This window comes from Macrobrachium rosenbergii, chromosome 5 (genome assembly GCF_040412425.1).
Source record: "Macrobrachium rosenbergii isolate ZJJX-2024 chromosome 5, ASM4041242v1, whole genome shotgun sequence".
Lineage (NCBI taxonomy): Eukaryota > Metazoa > Arthropoda > Malacostraca > Decapoda > Palaemonidae > Macrobrachium > Macrobrachium rosenbergii.
This window is the reverse complement of record NC_089745.1, coordinates 70953309-70969454: the sequence shown is the minus strand read 5'-3', so window position 1 is coordinate 70969454 and position 16146 is coordinate 70953309. Positions and strand designations below refer to the sequence as shown.

General features: G+C 36.3%; 1 protein-coding gene across 1 annotated transcript in view; it reads right to left on the bottom strand.

Annotated features, from left to right (window-relative positions):
• Positions 1 to 16146, bottom strand: part of mtd (mustard) — a 1060402-nt gene that overhangs the window by 206418 nt on the left and 837838 nt on the right. The window contains exon 14 of the mRNA XM_067104583.1: positions 15540 to 15787. Coding sequence (XP_066960684.1) covers positions 15540 to 15787 — 248 coding nt within the window. The remainder of the gene's footprint in view (positions 1 to 15539; positions 15788 to 16146) is intronic.

Below are 16146 nucleotides of genomic sequence, written 5' to 3'. Positions count from 1 at the left end.
GATGTCTATACACCTGTGCATCTAAAACACTGCACATTGTCTCTTGGAGTACATTTCCTCATAAATTGTTACAAAGAAGCACTGTCAGCATCAGCTCCTATTTTAAAATAATCTCATGCTTATCCTTTATATGTCAAAAAACTTATAAATTTCAGACTGCAAAAGTTGTAAATGTCAAAGAAATGTAGGCAGGCATACTGGTAAGTAAAAATGGTGATTAACCTAAAAAAATATAAATATAAACAGTACAGAAGAAACTACAATAAGTGAAGACAATATTAGTGGCATTTCTTAAAATGCAAAAATAATTTCTTTTACTTTGGGGTCCTATACACATTAATGAATTTCTTTTTTCAAAGATTTAAAGAAAATTTTCAAACACTAAACCAAATCTCTGCTTCTGGTGACTTCTTTAAAAATAACTGATACATTCATATGCAACGCAATTTAACCCAAAGCTTTTGCATTTATAGTTTACACTGGCACAGGCTTGTGGATGCAGTACTAATATGTCCAATAAAATAATTCAACATGTGTACACTTTACTATAACATTCCACACTGCAAAAATATCAATGCAATCACAGACATTTTATTCCAAATTCCTTGGCCTAAATCACAAGTAATCTATCATAAAAATTTTAATTTTGAAAGATGGGAGAAGAGCATCTGGAATCTTCCAGCCGTAACAAGGACAGGCACACCAAAATTAGAAACTTGCTGTGATTTTCATAGCCATGCCAGCCTCATACAGAGACATAATACAGTACAGTATGGCTGTTTAGCTTAGTCAAATGACAAAGGCAGCAAGATGCTTCCACCTACAGTTTTGTAAAGCATATTTTTGTTTTACAGAGTTAACAAACTGTCACCACTGCACTTCAGTCAGTTTTAATTATTGGTGTAGTAGTGAAATGTAGAGAAAACCTTGGATGGACAAACCAAGAAATTTTCAGTATTTCTTTGGCTCTGCTTGTAGTCTTAATTTTCACCACATACTTTGCTCTCTGTCATTTGGCTGTCAAGTATTTACAGCTTTCATGTGCCTCCTTTCTTTATCCCATTTATGATTAGTCTTTTGGGACAGCTCTGACAGCCCAAAAATTTAAGCAAGTGAACTGATCACACTACTTTATATGGGTTTGGCATACTTCCATCCTTAAGTGGGAAGTATTTTTAACTGTTAAACTTTTTAGACAATAATTATGAAAAAAAAAATACTATAGGTACAAGAAAAAGGAATCAAATACGAAGCCAACCAAGGCACCTTAATATGAGCTGACCAATACTCTGTACACCATCTATGGCATATTCAATGAAATACTGGCACTGAAATGCCTTCTTGGGATTAGTGCATAGGTTTGGTCTGGTCCCTTTTACTAGATACATACAGCCAACAATTTGTCCTCTGGCTAACTTCTCACTAATTTCACATTTGTGTGTTCAGTAAAAATTGCACTAACCCTTTTTTCATTTCAGTTTTGGTTGACACTGTAATATAGTTTGGCGAATTTTTGTTAGCAACGCACTTCACTTTACATGGGTAACAGACCGGTTATTGAGCATTTAAGGCTCATGCAAGCTCTTCAACTTATACCTTATACCAGCTTCAAGTTCTCATTTAAGAGTGCTTCCTTCAGGTGAGCCCTATTAGTCTCAAAATGTGACAGTTTCATTAAACTATCTGATGATACTGTAAAGACAAATAAAGTGCCTTGTAGACAACACTATCACTATAAAATATTTTCCTTGGTCCAGCAGGTTGTCTTACCTTAAGAGTTCGGCTTGCTATTAACCCTAGCCAAAGAAACCTTAATTATTTAGTGGAAGCTTCAAGCTGCAGTTTTAGGCAAAGCTCTAATATGGGTTACAATTTATGCTACAGTATGCTCTCTATCTTCAGCTGTTTGCCCTTGAGAACTCCAAAATTAGAATGGGGACTTCACTAATGGATACCCTCTTAGTAATGCTGTAACTTTTTGTTTTAAATTTTTAGGGGGTTTAATTTTTACAATTTGCATCATCACCACCCCACCTCTATGCACTGTACATGTTAAAGTAAGCCTTATACTGGCAAGTGACTATGGGATTAACACAAAAAGATATAACCTTAGTTGCACATCCTCCTATTCTTTTACCATACCCCACTGTCATGAGGAATGGAGAAAGCATTTGGAACAGGTAGCTAATATTCAACATTCATGATCCATTTCGATGTCAGTGCTGATCACCTCCTATTTGTCTTTTAACTTAATGGGGTTTGTGCTATTAATAATTATGTTTTTCTGGCATTCTGAGTTCATAAGTGCATGACAGTCACCCTCTGTACTGATCTTCTTAGGTTTCTAATACAGTATATTAAATTACTTCTAGCTGATTATATCCACGTCCAGGAGGCAATTATTCTGCTTCTGATAGCTTAGGTTGCTCTAACCTCTTGATTATGTTACATTCTCAGCCCTTGATTTGATTATGAGGTTTAAGCCATGAGGTCAAGCCCTGGAATCTATCATATTTATACTGTCAGGCATCTTCTTTATGTAGATTATCCTTAAGGCATCAAGGAGCTTTAAGGTTTTTATCTGAGAATAAAAATGCTAAACAAATATACAAATATAGTATTTATATTATTTTATAAAAATCCTGGCATCTAAAAGATATTCAAGAGGTTATCTACATCTACAGTGTCATTTAAAATTTCTGATATACAGCACTGTATTCTCACAATGCAAAGGGTATTTCCAGCTTTATGGTCAGTGTACAATACTTAAATGCACTCAACCAACAGGGGCCTACCACAACAGGCACACACTGTGGCACTGGCTCCTTCCAAAATAAAATTTTGGGTTAATCTAGTACAGGAATGCCCAATTGATTTTAAACCTTCCGTTCAGACTATAGCCTGATCATAAAAATCTTATTTCTTCTTGAATCTTATATTTGTTGTTATTTAGCAGTGGTGATAACCACAATTATTGCCATATACAGGCAGGCCCCAATTAATGGCAGGGGTTCCATTCCTGGCCAAGTGCCAATATCTGAAAATTGCCGATAACCGAAAATCACTGATAATTACGGAAATAAATGGCGTTTACAATGTGGTAAGTACCAATAAACCGCTTATTGGCACCATTACTGCTTATCAGCACCGATAAACCACTTGCTGATACCAATAAACTGTTTGCTGACACCGATAAACTGCTTGCCAGTGCCGAAAAACCACTTGCCAATGCTGATAAACTGCTTGCCGATGCCGATAAACCACTTACCAACGCCGAAAATCGCTTATCGTCGCCGAAAATCGGGTTAACATCGTTAGCAAAGTGCTGTAAAACCGAAATGCTGATAACTGATGCTGCTAATAACCAGGGGCTGCCCATATTCATTATATAAGTTTTAACGATCCTTCTCATTACAAAATACAAGAACTTTTTAATGAAAAATGTTTATCTTGTGGCATCTTTACCCTACCTGCAGACTTCATTTCCTTGTATTCTTGTCAGAGCAAAAACTGAATTGATTTGTGCCTGACAGAAATAAAATAGCAACTCCTAAGCTCTCAGAATCAAGAAGGTAAAAAGGGTTTGACTTTTTCAATGCACCAAGACACTTCTCAAGTCACTATAAACTACAGCAGATTTAAACTTTTCTTGTGCTCAAGTTCTGAAGCATTGACTATGGCTGTCGCTTCAGTAGTAAAAACAGAGGTCAAGTACAGAATGACTCCCCATCGCATACTACTGCACAATCTATTGCACCTTGAGATTTTGATCAATCAATGCAAATTTTCTTTTCACTTATATGTTCCTAGTCATGTTATAAACATTTGTTTTTTTCATCTCTTCTTCTGACTGATCTCTTTTTCTCTAAAATTTTAATGCATGGGCTTTCTTCTGGAGTAAACTTGGGAGGGATAATCTGGTGATCTACATCCGAGACTTAGTCTTTATATTATTTAATTCTTCAAGTTGTCTAGTCTGGAAAGGCGTAGATGACCTTGCTCTACATCATCTTGATCACATTCTGTCAAGATCTTAAAGGGTGCAATCTCTCTTGAGCATTTCAGTCACTGGGTGTTCTGCAACCCAGCTCTTAAAACCAAATTTGTTAGATATTGAGCTACATGGATGGACATCAACACTCTTAAGAGGAAATGTTCACAGTTAAGTTAGGTAAGTAATCCATCATCACTTAGTTTTACTTAATCCAAACTGGGATTAGTGTAGTCATAACTATTTACAGCAATATGTAGTTTTGGCACATCTTGATCTTAAATTTGGCTGGAACTCTTATGAGATCCTATACACGGCAAGGAGGAGATCCTGTATAGCAGGAAGTAGAGGTGGAAAGAGGCGGAAAGTATTTCAAAGGATTCTCTGGCTTCTTTTCAGCTGTCAGTGGTTTTAGGCACACATCCTCTTGAGAATCATTGGCGTTTCCAAGGCTGGCTCACCTATGTAGCTTTAGTTGGTGGGCTGGGCTTCTGTACTTCCCAAGTTGAACAGCCTCATGGCTATATGACCCTTTACCTTTGAAGCTGAGTTAATTTTTAACTACTTTTCCATCTACATACTACGACATATTTTGATTTAGTGATATTTAACTAGCACTTAAGTGAAAATGAAGACAAGATTTATCATGAAATTTCATCTTTTATCTGGTGTCAGAGTAAACTGTGCTTTCCTAGGTGCAGGTAAGAAATATTTCATCTTTTCAAGTACAGATGTACTGTCTCTGTAGTAACCATGTATGAGTTTTTAACTCTCAATATATAAACCCTAAGGGATTTAACTGGATCTTGAGGGACTCCTCTTCATTCCCCACTATCTAAATCGGATTTAGAATAGTGATGGAATGAGATAGAAAATGATTTTCATGTTACTGCATTTTTGACTGGAAGTGTGGCAAAAAGGAATGAAGTGTAGCAGAAAGGAAAGGACCACATAACCACCAAAGTGCCACCGTTATCAGTACAGGTTTGCAATTTATTAACTCTTTTTGCTGTGGCTAATACTATCAAAGTATTTTAGAAGTTACATCCTTCAAAGAAGCTGCTTCAGAGGATTTCATAGGTGTTATCATCAAGAACCCAAGAACCACAACTAATACATTTCATACCAATTTTATGGGGAGATTAGGATGGTCTACTTTGAAATATCTAAGAACTTCCTGAATGTCCCTATTATTAGAGATTTCAATGTTAAATGGTGTGGCACAGTGGGTAATTTTTATCTATACCCTATGATGTCAGCAACAAAAAGTATCTTAGAATGTCTGAGAAAACAGAAACATTTAATGATACTGACCAGAGAGGAAGGGTGCAGGAAATCCCTCCAGATGACACCAATTCTAGTAAGGATAGCCTTGTAGCAGGTAGAGTTATTTAGATGACTCTCTCTTGGACTGAGTAGAGGTTTTTTGAGACTTCAGCTCATGAGATATGGCCAAGTCAGTCTCTCCAGACAATTTGCTGAAGCACAAAGGGTTTACATGGAGTCCTAACATGTGTGACTGCTTGATTAGATCCAGCCTTGAGGATAGGAATCGAGGTTAATCAGAGAAAGCAATAGATCAGTTGTTGTTCTGGCTCACAGAAACCTATCAATGTTTGGCAAGCCCTACAGTTTTCACCTGTTCTGACATACTAGTGGGAGTAGTGACCAATCCATCAGTAAGACCTGGCCATTCCTGCTCAACTGATCTGCCTAAAGGTTGTTCTTGTCTGGAACAAACTGTGGCATAAAAAATATGCTCATGGACTTACCAACATAGAAATCCCTGGTCCACAGGAACTTTAGGTATGCAAGGGTTGCTGTCCTGTCTGAGAAGACTGCTACTGTCAGAGACTAAATCTTCTGCTTGTAGAATTTTCCAACCAATCATTAGTTCTAGATTGTTTACATGGAGGCCTCTTTCTTTCTATTACCTGTGAAATGACATATACTGTCTTAAGTTTCCTACAATGGCACCCCATCCTACTTCTGATGCATCGGACTTTGTCAGGTGTGGGCCCCTCATCCTAGAGGGGTATATTTCTGTCAGGAGTAATAGTCTGCTCTTCCTCTAACTCTGAGTCGTTGTTAACTGACAGAATTAGCATTAAGATAGTGCCTGATGGAGTAGAATTGATCTCATTCTCAGTTTGGAATGGTGGACAAAATTCTCCACTGAGAATGTGTGCCTTAAAAGAGACAGCCATTTCTTGGCTGTGAAGGTCTATAAGGGGAAAAAATTATGAAAGACATAAGAAATGAGTCTACTTGTTTCTCTGACAGAAAACCCTGAAAACTCTGTCTCTCCCCATTCCTAGATAGTCTATAACTTGGGATGAAACTAGATTGATTAATATTCCTAAGTTCATGGTCAAATTGAATAACAAATATTTGGCCCACAAGATCCCTCTGAGAAATCTGGCTGGGACTAGCCAGTCATCTAGGTAAAGAACAAATTCTGACTCCCAGAAATGACACAAAATGGACACTAGTGAGTAACCTCATGAGTACACTAGTACCTATGGTGTCTTGCTCATGTCAGAGCACAGGGCTCAAAACTGGAAATCTTGGGTGCTGAAAACAAAGCAAATGATTCCACGGAAAATCTTGTCAAAGCTATGAACCTGGGGATACATAATATAATTAATTTTTGTATATCATTTATAAAGTAACCTATTCCTGGCCTAGCATAGTGTTAGTTAAGAACCTAGTGCAGCTTTGTTTTCTCTGTTATCTTTTAAATAGTAGTATATTTGGTGTACTTTTTAGATTTTATTTCTTATGTACATATAATGAAGCATGAATTGTACTGCCAGAAGAAATAATGAAGAGCTGCTCAACTTGAAGTTTTGCAGATTTACTTTTATAAAACGTACTATACTTGAATAATTAAAGAGATTTTGCTTTTAATCAGTGGGCTCAGCCTCATCTCAAAAAACAATATTTTAGTGTTGGCTTAAATTAATAGTTATATTTCGGTCCACTTAAGACAACACTAGTGTTCCTAATTGATCACCCTTCCAAGCACTGACCAGACTGAATGAGAAAGAATCATGTACCCCTCCCTCAAAACCAACACCCTGGGCTCTGCACTTAAGCCTTGCCAAATTTGCAAGTAGAGTGTGAGACTCAGGCATGCTCTTTGAACAAAGTACCATTGTAGCAGTCACTGACAAAGGAAGAGGAGGAACATGTCACATGAAAACAGGCCTGGCAGCTTGAGCAATGAGTATCCTGTTCTCTTTTCTGGCTACATCAACAGTAAAACAACCAACTAACTTATGGTGAAGTAATCTATAAGTCTAGCAAGTCAAAGGTCCAAGAGGCCTTATGATCTGGAGAGATGTTGTTGGAAAAGATACAAAAGTTCCATCCTATCCAGGGATGGCATTGGTATAGGGATGAATGGTCTTGCAAATACCATTGGTTAAAGTCTTTTCAAGACATTCAAGACATTAAAAAAAAAAAACTAAACTCTAAACTTTCATTGTCAAAATGGAGATATTCCAGAAGAAGCATTAACTCTTGATTTTAACTCTTACTACTAGTGAACCCAGAGACAAGTCAGAAACAGACCAAATCTCCAAAACCCTGAAACAGGATTTGCAATGCTGTTCCACATCCACAGATAGCCAGATGGCCAAAAAAAACCTCTCCTGATCCTGCCCACTTCCTTTCTGATGGACTAGAGCTAAAAAAATTGTGTCCACTGAAGGAGGTGATGCTGGATTCCCCTGCTGTATGAGTATCCTCTTTGGAAGTGAAAAAAAGGGGTTCTAGAGGAAGATGCCTTGGGCATAAGCATATCCCTGATCACCTTAAGCCTTGCCCTGACTACATTTACTGAGGCAGATCTAGGAGTAGTCTGCAGAGGGACTGACAGGCCAATAGTAATATTGGATCTTAAATTCTGAGTATCTGGAACACAAAGCCAGGGTGTAATTTGAGAAGGTTACAGTTCCAGAGCAGTTTGGAAAGATTTTCACTTCAATAAAATAGCAAAGACAGACAATCTGATGAAACAGCCTACCTTCAATATGTCCATTGTTTGTAATACTTTATTTACCTACAAGCTTTCCCTTGATTTAGAAACTGCTGAAGATCATTTTTTTTGGGTCAACTTCCACTGGGCAAACTGCTTTCCTCTTCAAGGTTGTACGTGAAGGCCTCATCCCATATGAGGGCCACTTATCATGCTATGCTTCTCATGTTCCTTTAATCTAAGCATGTTTACAATAACAAATGACAATAAACCTATCTTTTACAGAAAAAATATGTTTGCAAACACTCAAAACATTGCTTTTGTGAAGCTTGACTTCTTGAAACACTAATATGAAAAGATTGCTAAGCAACCACTTGTGGTATGAAATACTTAAGAACAAATACCCAACACCTAGAAAAGCCTCTCATGCAAATGTAACAAAGAAATAAAAGAAAATCCAAGAAAAAATAAAGGCACTCCAATCTATACTGTGTTTTGCCAGTGTCATGAGTAGCCATATGGCATCTGAATACTCAAAGGTAAGGTATCTGAATAAGTGGGCATGCATTATATCACCAAAAAAGTTAGGAAGTTACCCCCACTATGCTAGGGGACTATTTCTGGTTTTGAATTTTGGATGATATATACATAATGTATATCTAAATTATGTGGTTCAAAGTCCCTCAATGAATCAAACTGTCACTTGCACCACTCTGAAGGAGCAATGGAGACACAGAGGTGGAGGTGACCAAGAGGGCAGATGTAGCAGACACAAATCTCCATCTGCTGGCATGATTGGCTTCCTGACAAACAGCTTCTGTGGCATTCACTGAACTAACACAGGGCAATGCAGAGGACAACTCCTGTCTGGAGATGCCACATTGAACATGAAACAGTCAGCACAGAAAATAGAAGGAACTGAATATCCTTATGCTTCCTAGCTTGAACTACTCAGGAAAGAGATGGAAGCGCATAATACTTATACAGTTTCATAACACTAAAAAGGCAATAGCTACATACAAAGTAGTGATCTTCAAGGACAACATGATGTGCCTGTTAAGCTTATTCAAAAACAAATGGCTGCCTCACTGATTATACAACCAAGACATCCTAAAAGAAAATAACCAGACTACTATTCATAGCGCAAGAAAAGCAACTGTAATACTTCCAGACAGCCAGAGCTCACCCCCAGTGATGTGATAACTTTGGGAGCAGAAAACTGAGGCATAAAAATAGATCATTCTCTCCATACCTACTTGAGGGAAGGTAAATGGAAAGATATGAACCTATAAACCAGATACTAGTTTTTCTTTTAAACTGCCAAGCAAGCTGGCAGTTCTTTAGAGCATCCTGCTGCTTTCTCCCTTTTAAAATTTAAAATTTCATTTGTTCTCTTCAGTCTCTTCTCACTAGTCAAACTTCTTTAATTTTGCCATGTTTCAATTTTCATCTAATATAGGAACAAAAACTGTTTTATTATTCTCCTTACTATTCTTGTTTCATTAAGCCATGGCCACACAACAAGGAATAAGGCTGCCTGTCATACTAGTTTCGGAATAAGAACAAATTCACACATCAGCCAATAGAAATGTCTCATTTCTAGTGGTCTTGGCTCTCCAACACTTTTTGCCAAGCTGGGAAGCCCCATATGTTTAGTTTCTTTTCCTACCTATTCTTATTTTCAGCTAAAGAGGTTGGCTATAGTGCTCATATCACATATATGATAAAGGTTCCTTTTGATACTTTTGACATTATCGTATCATCTCAACAGGTCCTAAAATAAGTTCCTGGGAGGGAACTGATGGCTGACAGGTTTACTAGTTATTCTGGATCAATGGAAAAATTCTATGAAGAAAATAATCTTCATTTTGTTAGAAAATAATCTTCAAGCAGCATACCTTGATCCACAAACTTCCTCTCAAACACTGACTTACATACTGAGATATACTGTTTCAAAACTATATAAGTATCTGTCTCAAAAATTATTCCTGTGCTAAATGCCAAGGTGAATGACCTGATCTACTCCTATAAAATGGTACTCACCAGAAATTCATTCTGTCTTCCATATTTGGGAAAAATGATCTAAATCTATATCAATAGCATAAACTAAAAATGCAAAGCTTGGAGTGCACTTAAGAAATCATTATGAATAACAAAAACTTCTTGTTACTGATTAAAAATTCTTTGAGAATAATGAAGCTTGGCAGCAAAAATTAAAGAATAGCTATGTAAACAACAAATGCATTTAATAACCAGAAAAATTATTTCAACTTCAATATTAGTATTACACTTCGAGCAACCACTAAATACAGTAGAGGGATATTTTTTTATGGCGTGAGGCGAGGCATGTCATTAAAAGGCACCTCCTATCAATAAATCTTCACTAGTTAATCTTAAATACACATTGAAATTAACATATCATGTAATTAATCAAGATGAAAACCTCTGACAAACTCAAGATGTATTCTCATTACTGTATATATAACTTGCTAATCAATAAAAGCATTTACTCTGAAGGAGAATATTCAGACCATTTGAGAATGGAATCTCTTGTTTTAAAAGAAAATTTTTCATTTCTGACTGCATGTCTAGTTAGGGAATTCAGTTGCCTGAGTGACCTAATTTCTGAGGAACTTCACAGCATCCACTAATGTGCTGTTAACAAAGCCTAAGGTTATCCAGATTCTAAACAGGAAAACATACAACCTCCAATCCATAACTAACTTCAATCAAATTAAAGCCGTACATATTTTATTTTTAAAAACCTACGAGACTATATATGTGGGAAATTCCCCGCACAACAATCTTTTTATATCATTGTGTAATAACATATTTCCATATGATATGTTTCTTACTGTAGAGTTAGTAATATTGTCTGCTGTCATAAGAAAATTACTGATTTCCTTTTTTATTGTGAATTGCCTTCTGTCATGTAACTGACAGACGAGAACTATGTTTTTTATATTTGTTATTAATATAAAATCCAAATGTATCTGCATGTTTATGGCTTTTATGGAAATATGTACGTTTCTATTGCATGTCATGATGATAAGGGTAAAGGAACCACATCTATTCAAGAACGACACTTAAATTATTTTGTTTGATTTTCTAAGATACTGCTTAAATAATTTTTGCATCAAGTAATGAAGAAACTACAAGGGAGAGTCGGAGGGGAGTTTGAGGTGTATTTGTAAAAAAGATGCTGATGTCTGCACCAGAGAAATGAGTAATGCCTGATGGTTGTCACTTTGCCACTTTCCAACATTATATTTGAGAATGTGTGTTCATAATTGAGTGTACTGTATGGGCATGACATCATCCGAAATTGTATTGTCACACACCACCAGTTAATTAATTACATTTATCAAATACTTATGTTGAAATTCCAGAATGTTATATTTTTAATTTATTTTTGATAATGAACTTGAGAATTATCTTTAAGTTTTTTATGTTAATGTGAACTTTGTAAGTGAGTGTTGTATTCGCAGTAATTGTATAATTTGTCTCCTTTCCCCAATAAAACCCGAATGCAGAATGGACGAGCAGGTTCTTGGCTAATTTTTTTGAGAGTTGATCTTCTATTATCTGGTGTTGTGTTGTGACTGTGTTCTTTAGAAAGGGCGACTGTCCTTATCCTTTGAACCCTGTTGTAACTTTAGTTTGAGTGCCTTTGACTTGTAATCCCCTTTTGAGTAATTCATTTTAATTTATTTCTTACATAATTACCCATTTGATATGTTTAACCTTTAGCTATTAAATTAAGTTTAAATTTAGTAAGTGTGTTTCAGTATCCATTTTATTTAATTATCCCGTGATCCCATTTTAGCGAATGGTGAATATAATTTGATCTAATAAACTTTGTATTGTGTTCATACTTTGAAGTTACGCAAACAATTTATAGAAACGAGGTAACAAATACCGAGTCCTCTAAGGTCTCAAAATCAACCCGGCAAAGGGAGTGTGGTATTGTTACGTAAGGCTTTTAGCGGTTTTTGACCAAGTTATAACATTAAGCAACACAGTCAATTTTATCCATACGATCACTTTTTCACCACGACATAAATGATAGATGCATTCTAAAGGAGACTGGGTATAGCATTCAATCATCATCCACTCTCTTCTGTTTGAATTCCAAACTTGGCCTTTCTTCATAATATTTTAGCCTTATAACTAGTCTACACTCTCTGATGTTTAAGAATACCTAAATTATTGTATTTTTAAGTACTTTAGCATTTGTAATTGCACTTACTATTAAATTTAACAACTCTTGTGCCATACTCAAAGTTTTAACCAGCTTTTGCAAATTAGGCATTTAATGCCTTAACTTTACAGGATTTGGAAAAAAAATTGTCTAAAACTTTGAAGGTACGGTTAGAAGTTGTGGCTGTGGTGTGCCCTTACCCTCCCATTCAAAGATAATCTGGAGAATATATCCATCAAAGATAATCTGGAAAATATATCCATCCAACCAAAAGAACAATGATGCTGCTCTATGTAGTAAGTATAAATACCAAAGGTCCACAGGCTACCCAATAAGAGTCCCTGAGCTAAAGTCAGCAATGAGAACTGAAGAACAAATGTGTTGCAACTGTCAAAATACTGCCACCAGCAAAACTTATTTACTGGTATTGAAGACCCTGATACAAGAGGCCAATCTGGAGGAATAGCTGGTTTACTGTATAATGTCCATGAGAATGTACAGTTCCACAAAGCCCCTCCAAACAAAACTGGAAGTAAGATAGACAAAATAAGCAAGTTCAAGATCTCATCTCATTGCTGTACTGCCAAGATCTCCTGAATGTGTTACCACTTTCTATGTAGCTTACTGTAAAAGGTGCTAAACATTCTTTGCAGCTTTCCCAGAGTGATGTTGGAAATGCAAGGATACAGTACCAAGTTATGTCATTTCAAGAACTGCCTACATGTCCATGGCCTTGTTCTAGAACCAAATTACTAGTAGCTGGTCCTTAAAAATCCTGGTACCTTGTGTTAAGCTTTATCACTTCACTTCAAGGCCACGTTCAACCTCTGGCTGAGGTACTGTCTACCCACAATGGCAAATGAAGATGCGACTCAAATGGTCATTAAAATCTGCCTTAAGAGTTGTTACAGGAGAGTAATTTTGTACTATATTCCGGCTGGGGAGCTTTTTCCAGATTTAGCGGACACCAGGGCAGCTCTAAGTCTGCAGGCCTAGAAACACTACAACCTGTGTGATGATGTACTGAATATCAACAAGCTTGGGATATGCAGGAAAAGTTGCTGTCAGGAATGAGGACATCAGTGACTGGCTTAAGTCAACACTTACAGTATGATCATCTTATTGCCAGTATGTATGCTAAAGGCAGAGGATGAGGGGGATAATGGGATACCTAAACCTTCAAGGAAGCATCAGAGCTAAGGTTTCACATGGATAACCTCTTGAACTACCTAATCTCTATGAAGCATTAAGAGCTGTAGGAATTCTACTCAATCCTAAAAAAAGAGGGCAGGTGTTTTAAGGAACCATAAGGTTGGAGCATGCAAGCGCAGACAGATATACATGACTTAAAGTCTCACAAGAAAAGGAAACAAGACAGCCATACCCCTGAAAACTCCTGCCACTGTTGCCCTAACCATTATCCCATCCCATCCCATCCAAAGCAAATTCTCAACACTGGGGTCCCCAAATCTTCTCTTCCCCAAGCCACCTTATGTGCTCTTGGAAAGTGAGTCAGGTGATATTAGTTATTAAGCCTGACACAGGTTTTGGAGATGTACTACAATTAACTGTATGAGTACTGTACTACTGCAATACTTTGCACAAATCCCATTACTTGTGGAGAGTACTTTTCAAACGTTCATTTCCACATTTTTATTCCATTTTCTATTGAATTTTACAACCTATATTTAACAATCCTGTACAACACTAAGCTGCAGGCACTACATAAAAGTCAAGGCAAAATGTTACCTAACAACAAGTGTAATACAGTCATTGCAATAATTCCTTGATATACTAAAATTTTTTACTCATGATAAGGAACTAACAAAATTAGCATTCTAAAATGTTGAGTTTACTGTAGTTTTGCATATGCATCAGCACACCATGTACTGTAGTATGATGAAAATACCTGTTAAGGTCAAAATACCTGACAAGTGTTGGTTTTTAAAACTTCTGATACTGTATATGAGAAGCCCTGGTGAGTTAACAAGTGAAGTAATCTGGTCTGTATAGCACAAGGAGTTTTATGGCTGTGAAACCCGATGAGTCCTTATATGCAACAAAAATTAACTTAAGTGTTTTTGCACAGACTGTGACTATTTCACACCAAAAAGACAGTCTACTATTTACATGTGAACAACAACAAAAGAATTTCCTTTGCAGTGTTACTGAGGGCTAAAGCAAATAAAGGAAATATTGTAATGTATCTTTTCACACTTCAACTATCTTAAAAGTTTTCTCAGGTAACTAGCCATCCTTTACCAGCAGTGGTCTATCCATCTGTTATACTTAATTAAACAAGGCCAGCTCCTTCACACTCCACAAAATGGGCTTAGATCAGGTATGGTCAGGGTTTTATGGGCAGCAACCAGATGAAATGTCACATATCCATCACCTGGAATCTCTTATGGAATCCACTGGTTGATAATTAGATATTATTTTGGAATTTGGCAATATCTTAATGTGAATTAATCTCAGTACAGTACATATCCGGATTTAAAAGGTCTTAACAATGACCGACACACTATCCCAAAAAAACCACTGTTTCGGAACTCATGGCAAAGTTTTCAAAATTAAAAGCATTTGTTTTAGAGCTTTAATAATTCAATATCCTGATCAACATGGTTCTAGTACATTAAAGTCTACGAAAAAGCAAAGTACAATAGTAAAGAGTAAGACAAAGCTTTACCATTGGCTAACTTTTTGGTAGATCTGCATTTATCAAATGGTAATTCATCACTATTACATGAACTGGCCTCTATTTTACTCTACTTATAAAATGAGGGTCAAAGTCAATTTATGGAAAACCCCTTACAGTCAACCAACTTGGTGGTTGGTAAAAATGCCTTAAAATGTTTACAAATCAAATACTGTATGTCCTTTCCATAAAAATGTTCAGCTTTGTATTTTAGGACCTGACGATACAATGAAACATGATGAACTTGAATGTAAATTGAGCAGTATTATTAATGGTCCTTTGCATTATGCTATTACCTATATACCAACATTGCAGAGAAACACTATTATTTATAAATTACATGCAACAAAACTTTGTTTGCGCTTATCTTTCAAGGTTATTTTTAACCCAAAAAAACTCTTGTTTTAGGCATAATTTACCTGTCACCCCTTTCTTAATCTTTCTCTTTTACAGTGGTTAATATATAAACACTTATTGTTCTAAAACTGACTTTGCCAAAATCATAAATATAATGAGCAATTCACATAAAAAATAACTGCAATTAAAGTCTTTTTCATAAGTAAATTATGATAAAATATATGAAACAATGTTGATGGGTACTTTGCCAAAAATTATTGCTTCAGTATGCACCATTCATTTGAAACAATGAAAAAAATATCACACTTACTGTCAAATGATGCGAAGAGCTCAGGCATGTCATCCATACTGACCATACTCTTGAGACCAAACTTGGGACCATCTTTGTACTGTGCTCTTTTCTGTGCCTGTTGATTTGCTGTAACAGGCACGCCAGCTGGATGAGACATTACTTGTGGTGGGGTCTGCTGTGTTAAGGAACTTGGAGGTGTTTGTTGTGAGGAGACAGACAGAGGTTGCTGGTTCCCAGGCCTTCGAGCAAAATCTAAAGAGGGCCGCCTGAAAATGGGGAACTGATGAATTACTATGGTAGAACTAATGAGAAAGTTTAGCTGGAAAATGATGAATTATTTTGATATGCACTTAAAGGTACCATCAACCCCTTTAAAAACAACTAACTTTACTAAATAAAAATATAAAAATAGTGAAATTTCATGAATTAATCATGTAGGTTCTTTGTTAGTAACATTTAAACATTAGATATAAATACTGACAAATTAAACAAAAACTAGAAAAAATACATCTTAAAGACCACCACTCATTTGAAGCCTTTTCTAGAGGAGCAACAAATTTACACTTGAAAGTATTCTTTAAGTCCTTATATTTGTCAAATCTCACCTGCAATAACAGCACAGTAC